At 38.5% G+C, this 16,896-nt stretch overlaps 2 protein-coding genes across 2 annotated transcripts; both read left to right on the top strand.

The window, feature by feature from the left end:
• Nucleotides 1–2,044: 2,044 nt before the first annotated feature.
• On the top strand, nucleotides 2,045–8,485 carry LOC135467988 (ADP-ribosylation factor-like protein 2). The gene is made up of 5 exons (XM_064745964.1): nucleotides 2,045–2,162; nucleotides 2,745–2,855; nucleotides 3,757–3,919; nucleotides 5,709–5,789; nucleotides 6,869–8,485. The coding sequence occupies exons 1-5, from the start codon at nucleotides 2,098–2,100 to the stop codon at nucleotides 7,001–7,003; spliced, it is 555 nt and encodes a 184-aa protein (XP_064602034.1). The 5' UTR covers nucleotides 2,045–2,097; the 3' UTR covers nucleotides 7,004–8,485.
• Nucleotides 8,486–10,140: 1,655 nt separating this feature from the next.
• On the top strand, nucleotides 10,141–16,682 carry LOC135468997 (UDP-galactose transporter senju-like). The gene is made up of 5 exons (XM_064747510.1): nucleotides 10,141–10,348; nucleotides 13,826–13,946; nucleotides 14,507–14,553; nucleotides 15,659–15,798; nucleotides 15,914–16,682. Exons 1-5 carry the CDS (start codon nucleotides 10,261–10,263, stop codon nucleotides 16,571–16,573), a joined length of 1,056 nt encoding a protein of 351 aa, XP_064603580.1. The 5' UTR covers nucleotides 10,141–10,260; the 3' UTR covers nucleotides 16,574–16,682.
• The last annotated feature ends 214 nt before the right edge of the window (nucleotides 16,683–16,896 follow it).

The following is a 16,896-nucleotide window of genomic DNA, read 5'->3' as shown; positions in this document are numbered from 1 at the left end:
AGCATATATCGGTATTTTAAATGATTACAACCATTACTAATTAGAGCCTACAGCGGAAAAGTCCGGTAATAATAATGTTTATTAAGCACATAGAGTGTGCCTGCAATGTAGTACACTATAGCTCTATACACAAAATTACATTGATTTTCGGCGTACCCTTGATCATTACAGAGATTGATCAAATCCGGGACATTGGAACAATCGCACTGTATTGCGTGAGAGGGCTGGTCAACTGTGGTCAACTGTTTGGGGCAGCCACGAGGGTTCAAGGCCGAGCCATATATCCACTTTTGGAATATAGGCGGCGGAATCGGAACCTGTTACAACATGCACTGAAATTTCAGTGGGAGAGCTAAGCCTTCCCCACCTACCCCCCCACCCGAAATAATTTTTTTTAATGACCTAATGATATCGGCTTAGCAGTTCGAATAAAAATTCTTAATAAATAAAGGACAACGTGCAATTGTAATATTTTTTACCAGAAATCGCCTAAATTGCGTCTCCATCGATATAAATGGCGAGAACCTACGCGGCCTCCTGGACTCTCGCCTTTTAATAAGGGCCGGGATACTACTTCCGCCTCCTCCCCTCCACCCCCAATTTTTTATAACGCTCCGCCGCTCCTGTGGTCGACTATAAACTTGCTTATTACACCAAGCTCTCCCCTGAGGCAACATTAATTGGGTCATTAGCCTAGAAAAGGATACATGTTTGCCTACGCTTTATGAAACAAAATGTTTATATGCAATTATATAACTCTTTCCAAAGAGGGCAGATGGTTCAAAGAGAGGAGATGGTCCAAATAGGGGAGATGGTCTCCACATATATACATGAACGTGTTGACGTAGCTGAAATGCCCTATTTTCACGCCGATATCTGTGTTCATGCGTTTGCTCTATCATGGTGCAAAAACTCATTTAAATTTGACAGAAAGAATGTCGTTTGAATGATAGTAGAGTCGATCTATTCTGTTATCGTGGGGTATTATTCTGTAATTGCAGCAAATTATTCTGTTAAATATGGCACACAATATTATATTATTCATGAGTATAACATGTGGTCTTCTCAGAAACAACACCCTATAATGTTATTAGAACAAAACATTCTAGCATCAGACAACAGATTTTCTGTTAAATTAAGCGATTAATAAAATACGGTGTATAATATTACTATAACAATAATATTAATATCATATATTCCTTACCAGTAAAGACCATTTTATGAATGGATCAGATTTCTTGACATGTCACCAGTCTTGACCTTTTTAAATGGGGTATAGATTTTCCTTCCACAAAAGATGGCGCTAGTCTGACATATGACTTGCACGCCACAAGTCTGTTGTTGCTCGCCTCAAAACGTGTTGCGTGCTGCGGTTTTATCTGTCACGTACTTGGCCTGCCCACTGTGACGTCGCACTGTTGACGCTGCAGTGGAATGTCCAGCGTCACTGAAATGACGTAATACGTCTCACTTCGGACTTCTACCAGTATTCCACTATCACTTTTACACGGGGAATTCGTATATAGCTTAACCGTTGCGGTCCGGCCTAGTGTATAATCTTTCACAAAACTTGAAAATTTCGAATGCATGGCTTACCTCTCCTTATAAACTGAAGTTTAATCATAATTTTAATGCATATTTACATTTTATTGTACTATATAAAAATGTAAGGTTTAAAATTTTGTCTGTAGCTACTAATACCATGTGGTGTTCATAGATTGTTAGAATTAGGGTTCTGTTTAGTTTGGAAGCCATCGTGGGTATTTTATCACCATATACAGCAACCTCTGTGGGCACGTAATTTATGAAATTTTTATAGAAGTATGAATTGGGAATCGAAATAAATTATATGCGGCAAATATCTAATCCTACTTAAGCATACCGTAACCACATACGGAAATTACATATATCCGCATTGCCTGTTAATGATGGGCGGAAATGTACGAGTCACTAACATTCCCTTGCTCGGTGTTAGACCAAAAATATAGGGCTTGGTAACTAGGCTAACTTCACCTGTCATTTTACCCTCCAAACCCAGAAGATTACGCATGTTGCAGTCATGCTGGTAGATGCGTCAAGTGTTTGAATTGCGACAAGATGGGTCTTCTTACAATTTTAAAGAAGATGAAACAGAAGGAAAAAGAAGTGCGGTTATTAATGCTGTATCCTTTACGATTTCATGTCCGGCGTTTGTATGTGCTTTATTTCATAATAACTAGCCTGTGTTTTATCAAGTTTAGTTATTTTCTTATGTGAACAACAACAACAGTCTGTCAAGTGTCACGGTTATAAATACCTTGTAATTTAGATGACACCATGCCCTGTGAACTCAAAGCTGTCTTAAACTTAAGTCAGACGTAGTCTTAACTTCAGAACAATTTACTTCTCTAATACTGTTACTTGTCTTAGGAGAACAATCTTTTCGACGGACGATTAAAGAAAACCTTATTATGTAGTCCTACAGGCATAGGTATGCAAAGGAGAAGTTATGTTGATGTATTTCACTTTATCAACTAATATTGGATTGAATTTAAATCCCAAAGGTAGAGTGGTAGTGACCCAGCTATTATTCCATTTATTCCATTCATGAAATGTGACCATGAGTGACAACTAAAATAATACATATCCCGACAATTCTTGACAAACACTATGCATCCAGTGTTCTCAAGTAAATAAAATACAGAAGTACCAAATATAAATCAAAATGTGTGATGATAAGTGAGTCTCCATAACTGTACATACAGAGGTTTGGACAATGCTGGGAAGACAACAATCCTGAAGAAGTTTAATGGGGAGGACATAGACACAATCTCACCAACCCTGGGCTTTAACATAAAGACACTGGAACACAGGGGGTAAGATCTGGCTCAGTATTTAACCAGTTCAAAGTGTGCTTTCTAATTATCTTCATTTAGCTTACAGATTTGATGTATACTGAGGACTGACAGCACCGTCAACAATTCTTTCAACTGCTGATTGCATGGGAAGAAAATTGCTGCTGACTGACTGTCAGTAGAATTATTATTAATTAAGCAACTGTGGAATATTAAGTTGTATGTATAAATTGGGTTGACTCTCCTTGAGATGTATCGTGCATTTCTTGAGAATTACCAGCTAAACGGAGTGAACAGCCATTGATTGATGGGCCAAAATAGGCCATATTTGGACATTTCCTTGCATGTATTTTATTTATGTATTTGATTAATGTTTTATACCATACTCAAGAATATTTCACAAACATGATGGCAGCCAGCATTATGGTGGGTGGAAACCAGGCAAAGCCCAGTGAGAACCAACGACCATCTGCAGGTTGCTGAAAAACCTTACCGTGCAAGACGTGACGTATAGAGGACGTGAACTCACAGCGATCGCATTGATGAGTCATGGGTCATTGGACAGCCCTGGCACAGAGGCCCCTGCATGGATTTTAAAACCCTACCCAAACATCAAAGAATCACATCACAGTTACAGGACTGATTTCACAAAACTGTTTCTGACTCAAGTCAAAATTTAAGAACTCTTTGCGTAACAGTGTTAAGATGTGGAAGTTGAAATTTGTCTTAGGTTAACGTTGATGGGGTGGGCAAAATTTTAAGTTCTAAATCCCCAAAATATGCTTTTGGATCATATTTTTAGATCATATTTTAAGATGGAATTTTTTGTGGAATTGGTCCCCGCACACCATGAATGAACTGTTGTTGATATTCACATGTATTCACTATCGTGCCCTTGTACATGTGCAGTCTGGGCTTTCAGGTTCAAGCTGAATGTTTGGGATGTTGGTGGACAGAAATCCCTCCGCTCGTACTGGAGGAACTACTTTGAGAGCACAGACGGCCTAATCTGGGTGGTGGATAGTGCAGACAGGATGAGGCTTCAGGACTGTAAGAAAGAGCTCCAGTCTTTGCTACTGGAAGAGGTGAGCGCATGTTACAATACTAGCTAAGAGGGTGGCATTAGGTCAGGGAGGGGTAGGTTAACTTCAATCATGCCAATTGTCAATTGTGGTATGTCTCTTCTTTGTTTTTTTAGCCGGGAGTACTGGGAATAGGGTGTGATCAGACTACGCCGAATGATAGGCTAGAGCATCTATGTCACAAGATTGGTTCTGTGCCATTATATTGTGGGCTGTCATGTCTGAAGCATTTGATTTGGTGAATCAGCACTACAGGGTTTCCACTAGGTCTGTTTTGTGCTCGGTAAATGGATCCATTCCTCCAGAAAAGCTACCAAAAATTCCCCTTCAGACATACAAAAAAGGGACATAAAGAAAAGTCTTTTCTATCGCCAATGGAATATTTGAATCCTTTTTCGGACATGTTGATGGCAATAAATAGCTAAAACACCAAGCAAACCAATCTGCGCACTCTCCAAACTCCTGTGTATCAGCTACATCACCGACGAGTCCCGTTCCTGCATTTCGTCAAAATTTCTATTCTTAGTGTTGTGTACGAGACCGATGGCCTAATGCCCGTGGGGATAGTGCATGCAGCACTCATGGCTCAACATGTCCCAGCATAATATCTACAATGTATAGGCCTATAGCAGCCTGAAAATCCAGCCCATGGATGGTTTACTCGACTGACCTCTTCTTACGTCAATAATTTGGGAAAAGGCTTTTAAAAGTGACAAGAAATCAATGTTAGATGACAGGTCAGAAAGGTCAATAACGGGTACTCATGCATAGTGCAAAAACAGTCGTTTCACTTGTAAAATGTCAGAGTGAAATTCATGAAATTGCCTAGCCTGAAAATCTGGTCTAAGGATGTCTTGTATTTACTGATACGCGCTGCCATCCTTAGCCCGGGCGACGTGTGCATCCGGTTATGACATTTTGTCTGTATTCAGCTGCTCCATCGGCAAAGCTTTCTTCATATGCAACTCTTAATATCCAAATCCACTTAATACATGGTCTGTCTGCAAGACATTTATGCAACCTTTGACACTGACCTTAATCTGATATCTGAAAATCTCAGTGGAACTCGAAAATAAGGCCTGTTTTGAACTACACACCACGTGAAGTTGTCTACCCGATTGTCCTAAATAGGCACGTCAGTAACTTTGACGTCTAGTATTGAGAATGTGACAGCAAGTAAAAATATATCATAAACTTATTTAAGTATTCAAATCAATATAACAGCTCAGCATGCCAAAATGGACAACAAGTTTGTTTTGGAAGCTTATTGTAGAGTGAAGTAGAAGTATGAAGAGCCAGATGCTTTTTAAATGACCAGGAATTGATGCTGAGGCTGTGAGTTTTTTTTTGTTTTTTTTTTTTACCTACCAAAACGTCAACCACAGATGCACATACGCTGTGCGCGAAAGCAGTAGCTGCACATGTTAAATGAAGATGTTTGTAAGTAGGACTCAAAAAACAAGATATAATATGGAATTACCACTCTTATATGCCACGGAATGAGATAAAAATTGTCCTGAAGGCAACAAAGCTCTCCGCACCCCTCTTCAACCAAACTTTGTCCTCAAACAGGCTCAAAATTTATTTCCTGGCGGAAAGCTTGGCACTGTCAATACATGTATATCAGCACTGACACAAACTTGAGACACCATTGTAAAGTGACCAAACTCTAACCTATAAAATATAACAGTATTTATTTTCTAACTATGACAAAATCACATTATATTTAGAAGTTTGATGCAGGGTGTTTATTACAGAACATAATAAGTTTTTTTGTTATTATTATTTGCAGAGATTGTCTGGAGCTACTTTGTTGGTTTTCGCCAATAAACAAGATTTACCAGGAGCTTTGCCGGCAGAGGAAATTAAAAATGTAGGGGTTTCAGTGTGCATGTTGATGTAAGGATTTGGGTGTGCATGTTAATGTAAGGGTTGGGGTGTGCATGTTGGTGTAAGAGTTTGGGTGTGCATGTTAATGTAAGGGTTTGGGTGTGCATGTTGGTGTAAGAGCTTGAGTGTGCATGTTGATGTAAGAGTTTGATTGTGCACATTGGTCTAAGGGTTTGAGTGTTGGTGTAAGAGCTTGAGTGTGCATGTTGATGTAAGGGTTTGGGTGTGCTTGTTGGTGTAAGGGTTTGATTGTGCATGTTAGTGTAAGAGTTTGAGTGTGGACGTTGATGTAAGGATTTGGGTGTGCATGTTGATGTAAGGGTTTGAGTGTGCATATTGGTGCAAGAGTTTGAGTGTGTATATTGGTGTAAGAGTTTTAGTGTGCATGTTGGTGCAAGGGTTTGAGTGTGCACATTGGTGTAAGGGTTTGATTGTGCACATTGGTCTAAGGGTTTGAGTGTTGGTGTATAGGCTTGAGTGTGCATGTTAATGTAAGGGTTTGGGTGTGCATGTTGGTGTAAGAGTTTGGGTGCGCATGTTAATGTAAGGCTTTGGGTGTGCATGTTGGTGTAAGAGCTTGAGTGTGCATGTTGATGTAAGAGTTTGATTGTGCACATTGGTCTAAGGGTTTGAGTGTTGGTGTAAGAGTTTTAGTGTGCATGTTGGTGCAAGGGTTTGAGTGTGCACATTGGTGTAAGGGTTTGATTGTGCACATTGGTCTAAGGGTTTGAGTGTTGGTGTATAGGCTTGAGTGTGCATATTGATGTAAGGCTTTGAGTGTGCATGTTGGTGTAAGGGTTTGATTGTGCATGTTGGTGTAAGGGTTTGATTGTGCATATTGTTGTAAGGGTTTGATTGTGCACGTTGGTGTAAGGGTCTGAGTGTGCACATTGATATAAAGGTTTGTTATGCAAGTTGGTGTAAGGGTTTGATTGTGCATGTTGGTGTAAGGGTTTGATTGTGCATGTTGGTGTAAGGGTTTGATTGTGCATGAACCTTGCATATACTTCCATCTAATGCATGTACTTGCACACAAGTTGTAAATGACTGTTTTTGTTTCAGAACCTGGAGTTGGACTCCATCAAAACCCACCACTGGCTGATGCAGGGCTGCAGTGCAGTCACAGGGGAAAACCTGTTACGAGGAATAGACTGGATCGTCGATGACATCGCCTCACGGATATTTACAATGGACTGACAGAAGAAAATGTTCATACATGTAGTTTGCCGCTATGGTTATACTGTAGCCAAGTCTTTGAACTGAGCAACCTGAGCATTCTGTATGTCATGTTCATTACTGTAACTCTGCAAGTTGTATACAGTACAGTAACTGTGCAGTGTCATGTACAGTAATGTCACTATGTAGGGTCATATACAGTACTGTAACTCTAGTGTTTTATACAGTACAGTAATTGTGCAGCGTCACATATGTTAATGTAACTATATAGTGTTGTAACAGTACTGTAACTATGCAGTGTCATATACAGTAATCTAACTATGTAGTGTCATACAGTACTGTAACTGTAGTGTCATACAGTACAATAACTGTGCAGTATCATATACAGTATGTAACTGTGCAGTGTCACATACGGTAATGTCACTATGTAGTGTCATACAGTACTGTAACTCTAGTGTTGTATGCAGTACTGTAAATGTGCAGTGTCATATACATTACTGTAACTCTGTAGTGTTGTATGCAGTACTGTATCTGTGCAGTGTCATGTACAGTACTGTTACTCAGTAGTGTTTTATGCAGCACTGTAGCTGTGCAGTGCCATATACTTCAACTGTATTAATGTTGTATACAGCAGGTACAGATTGCAACTATTGTGCTTGCCCTACAAATTTACCTAAAAAAGCAACTCACACTACCTGTCTCAGATCAATGAAACCATCTGAATGAGGCAAAAGGAGTAAAATAGTGATGACCAGATACAGTATTGGTTGTATCCAAGTTTACATACATTCATGATTATTGGAAATCTGAACTGTCTTAGCCTCTACATTTAACTAGACGTACATGCTTTTATCACACATGTAGCCTGGAGTACAAATCCATCTTTGGTTTGCTCTTTTTCAGCAGATGTATATGTATTGAGTGCTTAACAGCTTATGGCAGTCAGATGTTATTTCCCAAGACAACTTATATAATTCAAATATGGGTGGAAGATTAGTTTTTTTTCTTCAGTTCCCAGTTCAAGTGATATATAACAATAAACAAATGGTAACCTTGACATACTTTCTGTGATTCACTGAAGACCAGTTTGATCAGACGTGTGCTGATACACTATGACCAGGTACATGTAGGTCTCTACATTGGAGCCCAATGTCATAAATATGCACAAACAAAACAGAACTTCTGCTTGGAGCAGTGAAATCCAAGCCTTCATGACTTTATTAAGACTTTCAAAACATTTCTGACATGGATTTGTAAAGCAGTTTATTGTATGCTCAGCTGGGTTGTTCTCTGTCATTTGACTGTTTGGCAAGGTCGTTTTCAAGGGTAAGTATCATGCCTCATGGTTTTCTATCACTGTAGTGCTGTACTTATCCAATTTAACCACAGTTGTAATAATTATTATTTAAGTTATATCATGAACTAATACATTTCATGTAATTTATTTTGTTTTAAGCATACTTTTCATGTTTCGAAAATTTGTAAATAAACATACCTGTTTACTCTTGATGAAAGTTTGTCTGTCCTTGTCAGGTAGATGTTGTATCCATGTCTGTGAAGGGAACATAATAATATTCTTCTTCAAATAATGGTTATTTGGTTTCAAGCACATGGTTATTTGGTGTCAAGCACTTGGTTTTTTGGTTTCAAGCACATGGTTATTTGGTTTCAAGCACTTGGTTATTTAGTTTCAAGCACATGGTTATTTTATTTCTTGGTTTTGTTTAATGAGATAATTTTTATGTAATATACAATGATAGTTTTATAAGTCGTGGAAACTGGATTACCCAAAGTTATCAAAGTGGGTTAACCAATGAACTTAGACAAAGCACAGGTGAATTTTCCCAGGTGTGATGCATCCATGCATCACGTCAGTAGATACTAGGGGCCTCGAACAATCTTCATGTAAGGCTACTTCAGACAGTGCCAACTACCCTATTTCCTTAACTTTTTTGCATATGAAAGAGCAACTTTCAGTGCAATTTATGCACATTTTTAATTTGATTTTTGGACTGACAGGGCTTCACAAAAAGTCTAATTTTATCTGTCAACACAGAGTAATACCTTCATAATATGCTTGAATACACAAGCATGCAAAAAGGTTGAAATATTACAGTACCACTCCATGCCACCAAGTTCCAGAAACCAATGGAAGCAGTCATGAAAATTCCGTCTCCAAGAGCGGGACTGAACCCATAGCTTTGTGTGGCCTTTAATTGAAAAGCAAGCATCTTAACCATGCAACCATGACCTAGCTGCTCCATAGTTCATGAGAATATACTCAACAAAAATACAAACGGACGAAGTAATTTTTATGTTGTTTTCTTTCAGTATTAAATAACCTGTTAACTCAAAAATTAGGGTAACTATTCATTTTCAGTAGTGGCTTCAATTTCCAGCTCATGTGGGCCACTTGATCTGAAGAAAGCAAATCAATCAGTATACAAATAAATCATTTTGGGGGGATGTTTCATGAAAGGTCATTTTAACATGGCATTTTTGGTTTGTGCGCTTATATTTTTCTTGAGGGCCGTACATATCTTTCTCAAGGTAAATCATCCTGTGGTTAAAAGCTCAAAACAAGATTTTGGAGGATACTGGGCTATTGATGGACACCAGATTTAACTGTCATAATTTGCAGGGATGAGGTGTTACCGGTACCATTTGTCTCTGGCCTGGATTCTGATGAGTTTGTCAGGCTTTCACTTGGATTATGACTAATTAGTTCAGTTTGTTTTTCATGCAAGTCATGGAACCAACTTCACTTAAATGAGTTTCACAAACGAGAAAACTACCTTTCACTTTTTTTTAAATTAGGAGCCCTAACTCCAGACCAAAAGCTGTAAAAGCCATGAATGTTGCTATGCAAGTGTAGGTAAAGTAAAGGCTAGATCTGTATAAAAGCATAAGTGCAATGTGCAATTAGCAATGGCACTAATCAAAACAAAATGAAGAAAGAATTTTGTTGTGAGAAAAACTCAAGTAATACATCATGGAACTACTTCAGCTGTACGTATAATCTGGAGGATTAAGAAAAACCCTCCATCTTGATCCAAGGGAGGTAACCTAGTCAACAGGGTTATAAGAACGTCTTGTTTTATTTTTCTGTTGGTTTGAGAAAAGTGTATATGACCCCTCATACCCGGCAGTAACTGGATATGTTGCTGTTGTTGTCAACTGCGGCGTGTGCCTGAATCCAGTATATATAGGATTGCAGGGGCAGATAAGGAAGGCGTCATACATGGGTTGAGCAACGCGCACATTGACAAGAGCTGATAATGGCAGGCCTGTGCTCAGGGGAACTTTTCCCCACGAAAGCCAGTTTTCTCGTGTTTGTATCGTACATGGGACTATTTATCAATCAGGGTAAGTTGCACTGTGAGACGTTTTACATTGACATGATGTTCGCGTACATGGATCCATGTAGTCACAGCGCTAAAAGCCACATAAAAAGCCAGGTGACGTTTTCAGGGTTGTCGGTGCCTGCATAACTGCATGTGACACACTGAAAATGCTTAGTACATTGTTAGTAGCTAGACGATCATTAAATAGAACTGAACTAGGGCAGGTAAGGCCAGTATAATACAGGCCTGTGTAGGGCTGCCATTATCTTTTGTTTAACCGAAGGCTGCCCGGGAAAAGTAGCCAGTTACCTGATAAATGAAGTAAAATAGGAATTTTAATCAAAATAGGTGGCAACCTGCTCAATCTTCCACAGAAGGGTCAGGCTGCACCTAGCGGCATTGTAACCGCTTTCTAATCACCCCTCTGCCTAGTGTATTATGCTGCCAGCCCTTGGCTGACAAATAGCAGTAGATCATTTGACTTGTTGAACTACCGTAATGTATATATGTCAGTCCCAGCTATGCTGAACAAGTGGATCCAGGACAGTTTCCCAATTCCCCTTATGGACATTTTTAGAGAAGTTGATAAAAATGTGATTAATAATAAATTTATTATTGTTATTACCATATACGTACATGTAGTAAATTTAATTCTGTCTACACCACATGTATGGGTTTTACATCACAATCGACACCCTTAATCCATGAAGCTATGAATTTTTTTTTTGGGGGGGGGGGGGGGGAGTGGGCGGAGATTGTGGAGGATTGCTCCTCACAGCCTAAAGTATTAAATTTTTAGTCCCTAGTCACCAATTAGGCAACAGTTCAGGGGTTTACCTAACAGAACTGGCTGCTGTTGAAAAAGACCTCATTTTGATCTGGTTCCCTGCCAGGATCTTATGCAAAGTACCGTAGCTATCAAGAGGCAAGGAATCCCACTAAAATAAAACTGTTTTGCTCAGAGGAGATGCAAAATGTCTTACAACACATTTGATCTTGTTGCACATTGTTACTGTTGTACACTTGTACGTGTGCTACCTGAATTCAGGCAAGATTTGATAAATGCTGTTGTCAAAGGAAACTAAGGGCTTGATTTTCTGTAATGTTAAACCACTCTACCAGTAGGTCCACACGTTTTTTCTTCGAACTGGTTGGAGATCAAAGGTGTCTGCTATTTTGGTCTAGCTTATATAGAAAAACTAGCATTTCTTATTTGATACATACCTAAATGCAGTTTAAAAAAAAAACAATATATTCTAAAAGTAACTAGGATAGATAGATGGTATTGCACAGTGAAGGTTGAATGTAATAAATATTTTTCTTGTAAGAGGTGAAAAGGATGACCCACAGGGCGTGAAGCATTGAGAGGGCTATCATTTCCACCTTTCATGAGAAAAATATTTATTATATTTAACTTTTACTGAGCAATATTCTATTTTGTCAATATCACGACAAGTTTGAAAAAGTTTAAGCAATGTTTTTAGCTGTAGGCCTTCACAGACTTATGTATATAACATGACGTCGCACATGACCTCTTATATGATGTGGTGTTGCATGGCATATGGATGTTTAAAGCTCAGCTCAGATTGGAACTTCATAGGCGAAAATGTTTCTCTTTTGATGTCATGGCAGCACGGTGTGTATTATCAAAAGTGATATCTAACTGAGCCAGTGTAGGACACCTTTATACAAATAATAAAGCTATCTATCGATCACAGACGTTAAGGTAAACATGTGAAATCACTTCTTAGCGTTTTATCTCGAGCACTAAGTGTTGTCTGCAGAATGGCCTTAATCCTGGCGTAGTTTTTACAAGTTGCGACAGGATTAGATTGCAGCATTGGCAATACTTCTGCCACCCGGGAGAAAATCACTTAGTGATTCCACATGATGAGACTGTATTATAGGAGGCAACTCTGCACAAGGACAAAATCTTACGTGGTCACAAAGTTGAGCTTGAAAGAAAAAACTTTTTTCAGAAGGCCTTAAGTAAATTTTCATGTGTGTTACTCTTTTTGGGTTTTGACCTTTAAAACTGGAAGCTCTGTATGAATAATTATGTCATTAATATAGGTGTTGAGTTAAAAATAACGTTTTTCAGAAGGCCTACCAAGTAAATTTCTGGAATGTTACTTATTTTGCGTTTTGTGGCATTGAAGGAACTGTTTACAATTAAATTTGATGATTGATACATATACTGAGTGTGCCCGAATCTGCCAAAACTTATATTGTTTATAAAATTCAATAAGCAGAGATTCGCTGACATGTAAAGCACATACATGTATGTGTACATTGCAACACTTCCTTTAGGGTAAGTTAGAACGTATTGTACACATGTAGGTCAAAACTAATTTTGTCCCCTGCGAGAACTCCTTGACCTAGTTGTTAGCGCGCTAGCACAATGCAACTACCCAGGAGCACAATCAAGTCTACCTCTTGCTGCCTACATCTCCTTTCTACTTGGGAAGGTCTGCCAGCATCCTTTGGACAGCTCTAGGTTTCCACCAGGATCTGTCCAATTTAACCCCACCATAATGCTGGCCCCACTGTATTACTGTATTCATCAGTGAAACATTCTTGAGTACTGCATAAAACTCCAATGAAATAAATTTGTTTTTGGTAAACATAGTGTTTGATATAGTAACTATTTTCTTATGACAATTAGTGACCATTTACTTTTGCATAAAACAGTTCGGTGAATAAGAAATTCGCTTTTCAAAGTAATTTTACAGTTTATAATTTGCCCCAAAATGAGATTTCTGCTTGTTCAGTGTGGGTACTGTAATTCGCGTGTTTGCAAGGTGTTTATTCAAGCACATTCTGAATGCATTATCCTGTGTGGGCTGATAAAATTATACTTTTGTGAGACCTGAAATTGGCCAATGTACCAATGTATTTTTGTCTCCAAAATCAAATTAACAATATGCCTAAACTGAGCTGAAAGTTGCTCCTTCATGTGTGAAAAGGTTGAGTAATTAGGGTATATAAGAAATAATGCTTACGTCCACAACTACTGGTTATGTAAGAAATATTTTCTTACATCTACAGCTGCTAGGTACCATTTTTTTGTTGTCTTAGGATTTATTTGTCTTAATTCAAATAGTAATATTTTTATAAAGGGTTCAAACTTTATTCCAGTTTCTTCTGACAAATGTGATAGCAAGCATATACCCTGAATGACCATGAATTTCATCCATGATTAACTTGCCCATTTTTCCTGATTCTGAAAGTTCTGTTTAATTTATAACGGTGTTTTGAGGTTTGCTTGAAACATGGGAGGATATTCTACTGGAGTTTCAGGACCAAAAATAATATTTAGTGACATTTATTTGCTTCTGAAAATGCACTTTTGTGGGTAAAATTTTAGGTCATTTGGAGTAACAAAGAAATGCCATCATGATGCGAGCAAAATCCACGTTAAACCCCAATCAATCAGTCAATCAAACAAACAGTGGAGAAAAAAGTATATGTGTTGAAATGGTTGTTTTGACTTTTGTAGGTATTCTGGTGACAGCTAGCAGGAAAGCAGGGCAGAAGACGTACAATTACAATACTGTGACTGTGGTGCTCCTGACAGAGTGCGTCAAGCTGGTGGCTGCTGTTATCTTCTTTCTACGCGAGTAAGAAGCTGTCTCACATACGTGCATGTATCACAGTGTCTGTAACAGCAGAATTATTGGCTGGCTGGAATTTCTGTTATAAATGTACAGAGAACAAATTGTGGTGGGTTAAAACTGGCTGATTCAGTCTCCAATCACATAACCAACATAATATGTGAAATATTCTTGAGTACAGCATAAAATTCCAATCAAATAAATAAGTAAGTCACACATTTGTTTTATAGTCTTTTGTTTTAAATTTGAAATTGCCTCATTATTGGAATGTATGGGAAAGCTTACTTGTAGGTTTGGTTATAAATCCAGCGTGATAACAAAATACTGGCACATCATGAACATCTGCTTGCTAAGGAGTTTGAATTGTTTTTTGTCAGGTGGTTTTTTGTAGATAACCGGTTTATACATACTTTTTTTCTTCCAGCTGGTCTACCAAAGTCAGTTTGCATTTCAGGAATTGAAAAAACTCTAACTATATTAGTGATAAAATTGTGTAGATCTGAAATAGTATATCCTGACATGTCATAGGCATGGGTGTACATGTGAACTACTTGTTTCTCTTTCAGGAAGAGCCTGAAGGAACTATTCCATGACATAGTAACTCACAAGAAAGGTAATCACAAAGTGAATTGCTTTTCAACAAATTGGCATCAACAGTGTCACGATTACTTTTCAAACTGTTATAATTTGAATTAGCCAGAACAAAGTCCAGCACATATTTGAAACATTTTATGTACCCTAATTACTGCTATTTTTTGGGACAGATATTAGTAGTGCTGAAAGCAGAGTATTACATTTCTTTACCAGTCTTTTGGAAAAGTAAAGATATGAGTATGTTGTTCATGAGATGGTCTAACCATGTGAGAAAAAAGAAACTCAACATTACTCCTGCTACAATAGCATATATTCATTAGCCTAAATGAGTAGCCCAGGTGTCCCAAAATTAGAAGAAATATGGTATCTGAGTGGGGCTAAATATCTGTGCTGGTATAGAGAAATTTGCAAGTGGAGCAGTCATCTATGGTGTGGGGATTTTTCTGTGAACTTGATGCTTCATGTATTGCAACATTCATTATTACAGGTACAGGTATATGTATAAGCCAAATTGCAGGTTTGAATGCCCTAGATGTTAAAGCATTGTAATGTTTGGCAGACGCAGAATGCAGCAGAATGGTGTGCATTTTAAAAGAATCTTTGTGACACCTGAAAGTTTAATTGGAATTGAGCATAGCCTTAAGTCAAAAACTGAGAAAAATCTAAATAAAAAAAATGAACTACAATGTTATAGCATAAGCGTAAATCCGCATATGCGTTTGTTAATCTACTGTGACACATTCACCACACGTATGCTGTTGCCCATTCGAAACGGCAATTAGGCTTACAGGAGAAACATTACTCAAACATTTTGCATATAACAGAGCAACTTTCAGTTCGATTTATGCATATTCTTAATTCGATATTGGAGACAATACTACAATGGTTGAATTCACCAGTTTCAGGGCTTCACAAAGAGTAGAATTTTATCCGTCTACACCTAATATTGCCTTCAGAATATACTTGAGTAAACACCTTGCAATCCTGTGAAAAGGTTGAAGAATTTACCAGTACAATGATTATCTGAAACATTTAAAATAACATAGCATTTGGATCAGTATTTGGAGTTGATTAATGAGAGATTACTAATTTGGGTTTTTTTGTTTTCTGTTTTTTTTTTTCAGTTTTGGCATACTACTTTATCCCAGCCTCACTGTACTGCCTTTACAACAACCTACAATTTGTCAACTTGGCAGCCTATGACCCGACAACTTATTACCTACTGCTTCAATTTAGGGTTGTCGTGACTGGAATTCTATTTCAGGTAAGATGTTAAATCCTTGTAATAAACTGATAAATTCCTTGCATCATCTCTCTCAGACATAGCCTTTGGGGATAACAAACCCCAGCTTTATGTGCGACACTCCTGCTTTTTGCAGATATTATTCCGCAAACAGTTGAGCCGCATCCAGTGGTTGTCCCTGGTCCTGTTGACTGTAGGTTGTATCATCAAGGAGACCCATCACAGCTCCGGCCATGAGAGCAACACAGAGAGGTCTTGGTGGTCGTACGTCGATCCTCATCTTGCCCTCATCATGGTGCAGGTCTTCAGTTCTTGTGGTGCCGGCGTCTACAATGAGTTCCTGCTCAAAGTCACCGGCTTTGAGGTGCACATCATGGTGCAGAATGTCTTCATGTATATCAACTCGATCGTGTGTAACCTGGTTGCCTTGGCGATCCGCGGTCAGCTTACAGATGCGTTTACCTCGGCAGAGTTCTCTGTCATTGTACAGCCCATTGTTCTTGGTATCATGGTGAACAACGCCGCCATCGGAATTGTCACCAGCCTCTTTCTTCGCTCACTTAATTCTATTTTGAAAACTTTCGCCAGTGCCTTAGAGCTTTTGTTTACAGCTGTTCTGTGTTGGATCATTTTTGGTATCCAGGTGGATATTTTCACAATAGTGTCTATTTTTATTGTTAGTGCTGCTACTTTTCTTTACGCCCAGCATCCCGTGGTGAATCAGCCAAAAGGAATCCTACCTCTGACAACTGAGTCTGCTGAAAATCAACATCATCAAAAGAATGGTCACTCTTAGTAGTCGTCTTGTGAGGTTTGTACAGTAGAGTGGTGAATGATGTAGTCTGTCTGAGGTTTGTATAGTAGAGTGGTGACTGATGTAGTCAGTGTGAGGTTTGTACAGTAGAGTGGTGACTGATGTAGTATGTGTGAGGTTTGTATAGTAGTGGTGACTGATGTAGTCAGTGTGAGGTTTGTACAGTAGAGTGGTGACTGACGTAGTATGTGTGAGGGTTGTACAATAGAGTGGTGACTGATGTAGTCAGTGTGAGGTTTGTACAGTAGAGTGGTGACTGATGTAGACAGTGTGAGGATTGTAGAGTAGAGTGATGACTGATGTAG

This window comes from Liolophura sinensis, chromosome 6 (genome assembly GCF_032854445.1).
Source record: "Liolophura sinensis isolate JHLJ2023 chromosome 6, CUHK_Ljap_v2, whole genome shotgun sequence".
Taxonomy (NCBI): domain Eukaryota; kingdom Metazoa; phylum Mollusca; class Polyplacophora; order Chitonida; family Chitonidae; genus Liolophura; species Liolophura sinensis.
Note: the sequence above shows the minus strand (reverse complement) of the source record. Positions and strands in the feature narration are given on the sequence as shown.